Here is a 12,625-nt window from a genome sequence, read left to right on the forward strand (position 1 = left end):
CACCAGGCAGACACACTTTTGGAGGCATTTATCACTGTGGGCTGCTCTAAAGAGGGCTGGAAGGGTCAAAAGGTCCAGGTATTAAAACAAAATGGATGCCAGTTGCCCTGTACCCCCTTGGTGGGCCATGATGAGAGAGGTCACACGCAACCTTCATAACATCAGTAGAACCGATGTAGCACCTTACACTGGGAGTTCATTTCCATATAGTTAGCCTTGTGCATTTGTGTATTCAGGGCATGAGGGAAGTGCTATTTGTCAGACATTATGGTGTGACTCCAGGGTAAACTAGTGTATGCTGTGGAGAGTAGTAGGGGGTGGTAGTAAGTGACAAGCATCCAATCTAACGTGAGCGCTGCTACTGCCTATTATCCTTTGAGTAATCCTCTCAGGTGTTTCTCACCAAATCAGCTTATTAGAATCAGGGAATCAAAAGTATGACACACATCAAACCTTCACCCAACCAACCACATCTACTCTGTCTGCATGCTGCCCGCTCGCTCCGACAATACACTGTCTCTCACTCTCACAATGCACAAAGTGTCAGTCACCCCTGAAATGAGCTTAATTCCTAGTGCGGCCCCTATTTCAGCAGCAGTTAATACCATTTGCTGTTTTGTTTAACCCACATTTGAGTTTGGAGCTGACATGACTGTGCAGAGCACACTGCATGTCTGCTTGATTCACCACACCGCTTCGTGTGTAAGTCTCTGAAGTGACAGAAAAGAGATAAATGTCACCCCCATCAGCATAAGCAGTCAAACATGGCCTTTGGCTATAGGAGCCCGGCTGACCCAGGTTAGAATTCTGAATGGGAATCCAGAAGGGCACACATTATTTAGTCAACCAAACAACTCCCCTTCAGAAACATTTTTGTCACTCAGTTGGATTCGGGATTAATCCCTAGCTCAATAATTGTTTTCTCGTATTTTCTTCACGGTGCTGAAAAAACAGTAATGCTACAGTTTAAGTGTTAAAAAATGCTTCTGAGAATGTGTTGTGGTGGGTTTTCAGTCAGCGTGTGACACGGGTTTCAGTGTGCGCCTCACATATATCTCGTGTACACGTACTGTGGATGACATCACGAGTGCGTGTGTTCAAGTTTCTTAAGTTGACCACAAGAACATCTGCATCCTGACAAACACAGAGGGAAGCAACCGCCACGTAACGTTGTCACAGTGGAAGCCAACTGTTAAAACCCCATAAGGAAGGCAGTTTCGAATATTCCACACTCCACCGTTTGATACAGAGACAGAGACACAGACGACATCCCATGTTGACTGCAACAGTTTATTCAGTGATGGAGTGTCACTACACTGATAACTCTATCCAAAATGAAAATGGCATCTCTCAGATCTACGTACATATTTACAACAAAGTGCTTTGATTTCTATCCACATACTCACTGTCAGAACAGCTGAATGTACCACACTACAAAAAGCATACACATACATGATAAAGCAATGCTAATTATTGGTCAAACGCGATACTAAGATGAACGAGATGGTTAGCTGTTGAACCATTTTGCACACAGATTAAATGAGCTTTATCGAATTGCAATACAGCAAATGACTGATTGATAGAAATACATCATGTTTGTTATGCACCAATCCATAAAGAATAGTGCAGGAATGACAGTCTACACAGCAGAGGGGGTTTCCAATATGACAATATTAGCAATAAGTTTTGTTAGCATAGTGATGCATATTTCTAAATGACCTTTTCCACCATTTTCCCCTGGTTTTCAATACAAGTGTTGCATGGGAGGCTATACACAGTGCAGTTACTCCCATTTTAGAGACATTTACTATTTGTACATGCATACCTATTATCAATGCAATGTCAAGAATTTTTGTTCTTCTTATCGACCAATTACATTTATCAACACAGATCTTAAAATGTATGTCAATGTATATCTATATACTGATGAATAGGGGTGAGCCTTATTGATTTGATTAGACAGTTTGTTCAGACTAGTACACTCTGGAGTGTACTGCTGGATGCAATGCATTTGTAACACATGAAAATATATTTAAACACCCCCATTATCCCCTGTTTTACAATAACGTTGAGGAATCAAAGTTCAACACAAGCATATTTTCAGCTTAAACAAAATTCAGTTTGTTTCATGTCGCAGAAATAGGTTTTGTTACAATTTGCCATAACTAAGACCAAAAACGTGCTGGTGAATAGACTACAAATCATATTTGACATTGTAAACAAATCAAAATAACCCTTGCTGCGAGGATGAAAACGGAGGAAACATTCTGTATTCAGCTCAGACTATAATTCTGTAAAACCTTGTAAACAATATGTACTTGTATGTGAGGCATCATGGTCATATTTTGGCTACTTCTGTGTGCAGCAGGGCGGGTCTCCCAGTGCTGCTGTTGTGTTGTCAGGTCGGTGTGGTTTAAAGGAATGGTAAGTTAAGTCCTACTAGGACCCTGAGGTTGAGAGTGGCCCCTGTGGACCCCTATAGCCCTGGACTGGTCCTGCTGGGGGCCCCTGGTCACCATGGTGGCAGCCACATGCAAGACGCTGTAGCTGGAGACAGACAGTCAGACAGACAGTCAGACAGTCAAGCTCAGTATGGCGGGGGCTGCTATACCCCACTTGTGATGTGAGGGGGAAAGGGTGGGGTAGGGGTGGTGGTGGGGGGTGGTGGTAGGAGAGGGAGGCCGACGGCTCGATGAAATTTGCATTGTCCTTGTATTTCTGTCTCAGGGAATGCTATTCATCAAAGGCCGGCCCAGAGTAGGAGGTGCACACCAGATGGATGTTTTTACCCAGCTTAATTTCTCCACAGCTTTTTGCATTTATCACTCTTGACACTAATTTGCCGGAGCCCATCTGTGAGTTGTCTAGGCCGGTTTCTAGCTCTCTTTCTAAAATATGAAATAAATAAATAAAATGAGCCTAGAAATATTCTAATAAAAAACACAAGTATTAAATAAATAATCGGAAATGCTGGTTAGGTTTCTGTCAAGGGTGTCCCTTTCCAACCTTTTGCTTTTTTAAAAACATTTTTATGTAATTAAATAAATATTTTATTTACACTTAAATGCATCTGAATGATTGATACATACTGTACTTTCAAACATTACATCTTTGAAAAGGTATAACTCAGCAGTATCAATTTTTTTGCTGGTACATATTTTTTTCAGATGCATGATCTAATATACAGCACAATAGAATGACTAAAACTCATAGGAGCAGTTCCACAGTGAGCTGTTACCTTAGTCCTGAGTCCAGTTTTAGACTGCTGGTGTTGAATTCAGTATTGGTTCCATTACACTGTACGGTACCGTAGGTTTGTTGAGTGATAATATTATAACCAGACAGAACATGGAATATTTTGTACTGTATCATGTACATAATCAAGAGTTGAAATACCCATTCAACTGGTAAGCCAAGACATTTTTGATGAATCTGTATTTGTAATTTCCCCTGTTTCATCCCTGAATACTGATTTGTTCAGGAATGGTTTGCCTTACTTTGTCTATGTAAACCAATAGTGGTGTGTATTAACAGTACAGAATACTGGCGATCACTTTTTTAATACCAGGACACATGCAGTATGTCTAAAACCTCGATTGCAGTTCACTTTTAGATGGAGGTTGGATGTTGTTCTTTCCCTTTCAAATGGTATCCTTCCAATATTTTTAAAGGAACTCCTACTTATATGTAACAGAAAAAATGAATCAGTGTTGTTGTATGGATTCTTAAAGGCCTCTGGTCGTAGTGGAACCAACTGTTTTTTTTTCTTTTTCTTTTTCTTTAACCTTCATCTATCTTCTCCTACCATTGATATCTATGAAGGAAGCCACCTTCCAGTTCAGAAACAAGTTACCTGATTTTATTTTCGTTCGTTTTTTTGCTAATGAAGACATTGTACTGTAAAGGTTATGGTGCAGTTCTCTCATCACAAGGAACTGAAAACACTGTCGCTCATAAACAAGCAATGGTTCCTTCAGGCGTTTCCTGGGGGGAGGGACTGAGGAGGAACACAACATAAAAACCAATCCTGTTCTCGTCATGATCCCTATACCACACAGTCATTAAGACACAACCCTAAACAGTGCATCTTGGTCTGAAAACAAACTCCCAGTGTATCCCCCATGGTCCCATCACATATCCCTCGTCTCCTGCCTCTCCACGGCCTGCTCCAGAGACACACTGCAACGCGTGGGGCAGCCTCTGTTAAAGGATGCTGACTGGCTCTGACAAGGTCGGTCTGACGAGGGATTAGCATCAGTTTATATAAAATAAGAACTGCAGGAAGGGTTTTGGTGCTGCTTTCTGGCTGGCTCTTCGGCAGCTGCTGGTGGAGAGTAAGTAAATAACACTGGTCCTTTTCACCACAGTGCCAAAGCCAGGCGATGTAATTAATGAGGATAGAGGGATGAAAAGAAGAAAGGTCACATGTTGGGATGGAGAGAGAAGGGGGGGGTCCGTCTCAGTCTCTCATTCTGTCACCTCGTTCCCCCGACGGTTGTTTGAAAGAGAGATAGAAGAGGAGAGGAGAGGTGGCGTGCATCTCATCCCCAGATCAGGGCAGATGAATGAGGCAGGGGCAGAAGGACCTCTAGACAAAACGATCCCTGAGAGAGTCAATGGAGGGACAGCTGGCAGACAGATTCTCCTCCATTCACCGCTGAATCGGCCCTGATCAGGCAGCTGCAGCCAGACTGCAGACATGACATGCATTTTACTGAGCTGGTGGGTGTGTGGATGGCCGTGTCCTCATCTCCCCCTGAATACACTAACCCCCTCTCCACTCCCCCGGCTGGCAGACGCTTGCTCAATAGAGCTCAAACACACACACACACACTCACTCACTCACACATACACACTCACTCCGACCCCGGCACAAAGGCTGCTGCCTGCACGGACAGATGTACAGCTCCCTGAAAGAAAAGCTTCTCCTCACCCCAATCACCGACCCCCTGGCCCCTCTTTCACTTCCCCTCTCTCCCTTTCTGTTCCCCCTCCACTACTCAGCCCCACACTCTAACCACCATACCACCGCTACGGTCAGTCTCAACTGTCTGGAATGAATCAGGCACACACACAAGGCTTGTGTTTACGTAATACTCCATGTCTTGGAGTCTGCAGTATTAGTGAGGCGATGAAAGTGCTGTTATCTAATTACAGATTATGAAATAAATTATGGCCGGCTCCTTGGCACTTGTCTGCAGCAGATTTCTCTCTTGGCGAGAGCCTCGACTTTAACTGATGCTACTGTAAAAGCCTGATGACAAGTGCTGCAGATTCCTATTAGCTGAAACATAAGGACTATGCCTCACATGATCTCCCTTTTTACCCTTTGATATTTAGAGATCATTTGTTGATAACATGAATAAATCAGGAATGAGGCTACTTTGTGAATTTGAAAATGTGAATCTGCAGTTGTTGCCTTGATTCTGGTTGATTATGTCAGAACATTGCTGTAATGGTGCTTCGTATACAACAAATGCATGTGAAAGACATGGCAATGCTCCATGCTCCTGTTAATACTGAAAACAATAAATACTGAATAGGTTTACTGTTGAAAGCACTCGTATCCCTCTAGTAGGAACATATCTGTTCAGAGTCTGCTCTGCTGTTTGTACCTGGTCTCCTGTTCGGTGCCTGAATATTTTAACTTTGATAAAAGGCTTGGAGTGAGAAACCTTTCACTATTTGTACACCAGACCATCAGGATGTGGCATACGGGGAAAAGAAAAGCAATAGCACTTACGGACTTGATTGAGAGAACACAAAAAGGAAGTGTCCAAGCTCGGGGTGGGGAAAAATAAATAATATAAGCAAAAAAACCACAGGCTTTTATGAATGAAGCTCAGTAGATCTTGAACACCAGATCAGAGATACTGGGCACCAGCAAGTCCCCGGATATCATCTCATTCACTTCTGGGGTGCAGTAGTCAGGGAAATCGAAGTGGGATCCTGAGTTGGTGTGAAACGCAGCGTCAAAGTCTTTGTCCAGAGTGGCGCAATCCATAGGCATGCTGTCGAAGTTGGCGTTGGAGATGATATGCAAGATCTCCTCGTCCAGCTCCTCGTCGGAGGAGGCCGACGACACGAATGAGGAGGAGCTGGTGGAGGTGGGGGTGGAGGAGCGGCCGGTGGAGGAGAGGGGCGTACGGGACTCCGATGAAGAGGACACCCTGGGAGATGACTCTGGGAGGCTCTGGGGTACAGGAGACCCAGAGGAGAGGCCCACAGGGAGGGTGGAGGTGGGCTGGTGGGAGGTGGTGGTGGGCAATTTGACTCTGAGCTGGGCTGTGAGATGAGGCTGCTGCTCCCCAGGGGTCAAGGCAGCCTGCTGGTGGTGGAAGACGCCCAAGGCTGGCCTCTGCCCTCCTGGCTGGCTTGCTCCCTGACTGGCCATCTCTACATCCACTGTGTCGTCATCGCTGATGCCCTCATCGTAACCTTTGAACTTATTGCCGTGGAAGCTGGCTCTGTGTTTGGAGGAAGGCGTTCGGACCTTGAGCCCTTTGCTGGTGGCTGTGGAGGTTGCGGAAGCAGATGCGCGACCACCTGTGTGGGACTTGCCTGTCTTCAGAGGGACCTTTTCCCCGACCCGCACAGGCATGGAGCTCTTGCTCTTCTTCCGGGGCCGGTACTTGTAGTCGGGGTAGTCGGCCATGTGCTTTAGCCGAAGTCTCTCCGCTTCTTTGATGAAGGGGATCTTCTCGTAGTCGGGGAGGAGTTTCCAGCGCTTGCCTAGGCGTTTGGAGATCTCTGCGTTATGCATATCTGGCCACTGCTCCATGATCTTCCGTCTCTCGATTTGCGACCAGACCATGAATGCATTCATGGGCCGCTTGATGTGACCCGTGGGAGTCTTGCACCAGTTGGGGTCTTTGTTGGAGGGCGACGGTCCAAAAACCTCCTCCCCTTCATCTGCTCCCAGTCCTACGAAAACCTCTTGGCTCAAATCACTGTCCATAACTGCTAAGTATTTGTGTCCCCTTTGCTGTACCATGATGGAGGATGATGCTCTACTCAGAGTGACGGCTGGAGTCATCCATAATCACACAGACACTCTAAGTTGTTACGGCAACGTTTCCTCTTCCTGTACCACCAAAGGAAAAAGACAAGCCATAAGTATCACCATCAAGGGTATCGCTCAGCTGACAGCATGACTGTAAATGTCACATAAATCTACACTTGTGTTTTTCCTTTCATTTTCAATTGTTACATACAGTATGGTCAGTACAATACGTAACGCGAAGGCTGCGTTTAGACAGGAAGCCCAGTTCAGATCTTTTTTCACTAATTGGTCTTTTGACCAATCACATCAGATATTTTTCAGAGCTGATCTGATTGGTCAAAAGTGGGCTGCCTGTCTAACGCAGCCTTAGATTAAAAAAAAAAGATGCCCATAACCCATCTGCTTTTAGAGGTGCAAACTAAGACATCCTATACAAATCCAAGAGCACAAAAAACATCTCTAACATTACTCACAAGTTAATGAATAACACCACTACCATCACTGGCTGGAAATGTGACCACTAGGACAAACACTAAAACACTCACCAGAAATTCTGTAGGACTCTGCTTCAGTACCCTTGCCTCAGGACCTAGATGCTGAGTGTCTGAAAAGAAGCCGGCTCCCTCTCCATATGTAGAGAACTGGCTGGCTCTGATGATGCAGTGTTGAGCTGAACCAGGTGGGCTTGCTGTGGAGCAGAGAGGAAATTAGTGCTAGAGTTGAACGTCTGGCTGTTTCTACAGTACCAAGCTGTCCCAGGCTGGCTGCATGCAGACTCTCTTTGAGTCTCTGTCTCTGTCTCTCTGTTTGTCTCTCTCTCTCTACTCTCGTTCCTTGTCTACTCTTCTCTCTAACCTATTCCCTCTTTGTAGGGACTGGCCCCCCTGTCTGCTACTCTATAAACCTCCCAGTAGACAGCTCAACCTCCTCTGGCATAAACTCCTCCCCCTCCACCCACCACTCCGTGCAGCGGCTCAGTGTGTGTGTGTGTGTGTGTGTGTGTCTGTGTGTGTGTGTGCGCGTGCGCGTGTGCGTGTGCGTAAGAGCAGAACGTCTCCATACAGTGAAGCACAGGCACAGTGAAAGAACAGGGAAACTGAGCGAGGGAGTTGAAATGTTAAACGAGGGGGCGTTAAATGTTTAAAATGTTAAGTGCAGTTTTAAAGAAGCTTGGAGTGTATCCTGCAAGACGGTGTCTTGTCTGCATGTTTAAATCACAGTTACGTAACTGAGAAGTGCTCTGTGTTATGAATCTGTTGACCAGTAAACTGTGCGGGTTAAAGATGTGTGCACGTTGAATCGCGTCTACACACTATCAGCGTTAAAAAGGTAAAAGTTCACTGTTTAAAGTCAAGCTCTGTATATTTGCGGTTTGTTTCCCTGTCAAAATGTATAGTGACTGCAACATGTCTGCAAAATACAATAAATAAATAAATTGTATCATAAATAGATAAGTTGATAAATTGATATGCGATTCAGAAATAGATAAAGGAAGTAATTAATTGATTTATAAAGACAGACCAGACCTTTTCCACAGATACTGATGTAGGTGATATTTTCCTTCTCAGCATTTCTGAGAACCCATACATTTGATGGGCTTTCAGATAAAGCATTTCAATTCATGGGTAGCCTATAGGGGATACGAGAGAAGCCGTGATGCAGAATCTATGGATTTGAATGTCAAGTTTGAAGTGGAACGAAAAAATGAGCACGATGTCCTGGTCTGACATTAGCTATGTCATTATTGCTATCCTGGAAAAGGGTCCATTAAAATGAGCTATCATTATGTGAGTGGGCAGAACCATTAAAGTTCTGTGAGGAGTGTGTCTGGTCATTCTGACAGACAGAGCTAGTGCATCAATACACCAATTGAGAAATCCCCAAACAGTATTTAGTAGACATCCATTCCAACTATGATATATATACAGTCTTGGTGCAATACATACTGTTGGTATAATCAATGCTGGTTAGTAGTCTGACAAGTGAACTGCAACCTTGCACTTTCTTGGATGTTCCAATATTTTTGGGCTTTAATCCAAACCCCTCTCGTGTTATATATATATATATATATATATATATATATATATATATATATGCTGTGTTAAGTATACTTATTATAAAGCGGCAAAATGGAACAAATGCACAGTGGTATGTTCTAAATCGCTCTCTCTCTCTCTGTCTCTATTATTGCTTGTTCATCGTCTGCTTCCACAAGCACATTGCATTAGACTCCGGGCCAGCGCAGTGTCTGGATGTCAGACATATTCACTTTGACAAATACTACTGACGTTAGCCCTGGCACGGCCGCACACAAAATGACAACAACCCAATCAGTGGGCGACCTACTTCAGGCCCTGCCGAAATCCCAGAGCAGACACGTCTGGCGATTATTGCTGTAGTGGAGGCTGGAGGATTGGACGCCCTCTCTCTCTACCCCCCCTCACATGGGGCAGGCCTGGTGGAGCTGTCTGCCAGATAAGGGCTGGGAAAGAAGGGGTCCTGGGGGGCTTGGGGTGCATCAGGGGTGTGTGTTGGCCCCCCCTCACCATTCTACCCACAGATAGATCATTTTTCAGGGATTAGAGGTCTGCTAGAGAACTGCACAGCGAGAGATCCTCTGCTCTCATTTCAGACTAAAGAGGGTCTAACCCCCGAGGGTTAAAAAGTAGAGTAATCTTTGGTCTTTTGCTGCTTTATATAATATGTTTTTTAATGAAAAAATAAATGTCTTATCATATCACATATGGCTATTGGTCACATGCAGTGAGCATTTTGATACCCACCAACCATCATGAAACCACATTTGTAAATAGAAGTCAATATCCACTGGAAATGAATCATAAATGTATGATTATTTGTTGAAATGTGTATTTTCAAAAATATATGACCCTCTAACCTGTGTCCTCATTTTTTTGGACTCCTGAACCATTTAATGTCATTCATGTGTCCTTTTCCTTTTTTGCCAAAGTGGATGTACCTTTTAGATGCTGTTCACTCTCAGCTGTGCATTCATTTGTTGTTGGCATTGCTCTCTCAGTGGTGCAAATGTATGCTACATTTTCTTCATGAGTGGTTTAATGAACACACAGACACTGTGCATTTATGCATCAGCGTGCTTTGGCCATGCCACAAGACACATGTAACCTTTCTCTTATGAATACATTAATTTGCACCTTTTTTCACATTTCCTTTGCAAATGTTTTATTCTTAGCCACTCTTTAAATTAAAGCTTTGGTGAATAGTCAGTTTGGTTAGCTTGGCTTGCCCACTGCTTTCCATTCTCAAAAACACCCGCTGTGCTATTGGCATGTTGCCTGCATTGCCCTTGTAAACCTGGCAGCGTGAATCATATTGTAACAACACCGCTGTCAAAGGAATGTCAGGTCGTGAGCTGCTTATGTGAAGAGCCCTGATTCTTGGCCAAATCTGTTTGGGGTGAGATGGTGTTTTTCCCTTGCGAAAAGGTCAAAGAGCACTCTCTGGCTGGACGTGGAGGGGGACGAGAAGGGGGGCGGATTACCTCCAACATGTGCACAGGCAGACAGCTGAGAGGTTCAAGATTTCGGCCCTTCCCCTCCCCTCTCCCCTCATCCTCTGACCTTTGACCCCACTGTCCAACGGAGCAGAGCGAAGCAGGAGAAACGAATGTGAACCGCCCCATCTCCCAGACTCTGACCCCTGACCTCTTTAAGACAGCTCCCCTCCCCCTCTCTCTGCTCATCCTCCTGTTCATTTATCAGAATAGAAACACAACCCCTACGCTGCATCTGAGATGCTAGAGGTGAAGGAGAGAGAGGACAGCCTATATTAACACATCCTGGTCCAGTCACAAACACTTTTACTGGGCATGCAGTGCCTTGTCTCACTGCTCTCGCTCATCACGCCCAGCCACCATTACCAGCACTCAGCAGCCCATCTAATAAAGGAGGCCGCAAAAACATTTTATTGGCAAGAGATGACAATGCAGTTTATATTCATTTAGCTATATCCATTCTGTTACTGTATTATCAAATGTCTTGCGGTGGCCTCCACAATGGCTTCTGTAGCCTACGAAAGGGCAATTACATCATCTACCAACTCCATGTGAGAGGCTGGGAGGACTGCTAACGGGGAAGCTGAGGAACTCACAACAAGGAGGCCTGTAAGGATGGTCTCTCTACTATTTCAAATTAGGGATTCTTGTTTCAATGCTGTTGTTTACCTTCATTATGTATAGAATGATGTCATAGCTCTATATGTTATGTACTGTAGGCTATAGTGCTGGAAGCGTCACTTCACACAGGAACCTGCAACGCGAGGTCATTTCAACATTTACTCTCTCTCCCCCTACCTTGCGCTTGAACTGGTCCGAGCCGCTGAGTGCTCTCAGGCTCTCCTTGAATGAGGGAGGAGGATTGGACGGGTCAAGTCATTCCTCGGGGGTCAGTGTCTAAGTGGAGGCGATAAAATGAAATAAATAAAATAAAACTCTGGCCATGTGGCATGGCAGTGACAGCTGAGGTTTAAAAGGGGGGCCTCGCTCAAGAGCACTTGAGACAACAGGCTCCTCCCATCCGAAGGCCAAAGTGTTTCCCATCCACCAAACTCCTTTCTTATTCATGAGACAAACACATCGTTAAAGACAAACATTTCACCAACGCTCCCATTAGAGCCACTGAAACCATCCATATCAATGCAGGTCTCTCTTACTCTCGCTACCATAGGCAACTCCATCTCCTGAGATACTGTACGTTCATCGACTTATTAGCCATTCATACGGTTTCAATGCTATTATCCCTTTGAGTTCTCTAACCTCCAGCCCCTGGCGGGGGCGAAAGCACACACACACTCGCACGCACGCACGCACGCAGACAGAGACACACACACTTATGACTCACCTTGGTCAGTTATTTGGCTCAAATGTTGAGCTAAGAAATGGGGGTTGACACTGAGGTGACATCAATATAAATATGTATAGTTTAGGCACCTAGAGTGCATTCAGAAAGTATTCAAATCCCTTGAATGTTTCTGCATTTTGTTATGTTACAGCGTTATTCTAAAATTGATTAAATTGTTTATTTCCCTCATCAATCTACATACAATATCCCATAATGACAAAGCAAATGTTTATTTTTTTAAAAAACATTAAAAAAAAAAAATGAAACATCACATGTACATAAGTATTCAGACCCTTTACTCAGTACTTTGCTGAAGCACCTTTGGCAGCGATTATAGCCTTCTTGGGTATGATGCTACAGGCTTGGTACACCTGTATTTTGGGAGTTTCTCCCATTCTTCTCTGCAGATCCTCTCAAGCTCTGTCAGGTTGGATGGGGAGCATCGCTGCAAAGCTATTTTCAGGTCTCTCCAGAGATGTTCGATCAGGTTCCAGTCTAGGCTCTGGCTTGGCCACTCAAAGACTTGTAACCGAAGCCACTCCTGCGTTGTCTTGGCTGTGTGCTTAGGGTCATTGTCCTGTTGGAAGGGGAATCTTCGCCCCAGTCTGAGTTCATGAGCGCTCTGGAGAAGGTTTTCATCAAGGATCTCTCTGTACTTTGCTCCGTTCATCTTTCCCCACAGCATGATGCTGCCACCACCATGTTTCACCGTGGGGATGGAGCCAGGTTTCCTCCAGATATGACG

General features: G+C 44.7%; 1 protein-coding gene across 1 annotated transcript in view; it reads right to left on the reverse strand.

The window, feature by feature from the left end:
• Window positions 1-1,271: 1,271 nt before the first annotated feature.
• The window catches only part of LOC115208021 (transcription factor SOX-4), a 29,160-nt gene continuing 17,806 nt past the window's right edge, over window positions 1,272-12,625 (reverse strand). Inside the window, exons 3-4 of the mRNA XM_029775727.1 lie at window positions 7,549-7,691; window positions 1,272-7,084 (exon numbers count right to left, since the gene is read on the reverse strand). Of these exons, the coding sequence (XP_029631587.1) occupies window positions 5,843-7,036 (1,194 nt within the window). The 5' untranslated portion in view covers window positions 7,037-7,084; window positions 7,549-7,691 and the 3' untranslated portion in view covers window positions 1,272-5,842. The remainder of the gene's footprint in view (window positions 7,085-7,548; window positions 7,692-12,625) is intronic.

This window comes from Salmo trutta, chromosome 14 (assembly GCF_901001165.1).
Source record: "Salmo trutta chromosome 14, fSalTru1.1, whole genome shotgun sequence".
In the NCBI taxonomy this organism is placed as follows: Eukaryota; Metazoa; Chordata; class Actinopteri; order Salmoniformes; family Salmonidae; genus Salmo; species Salmo trutta.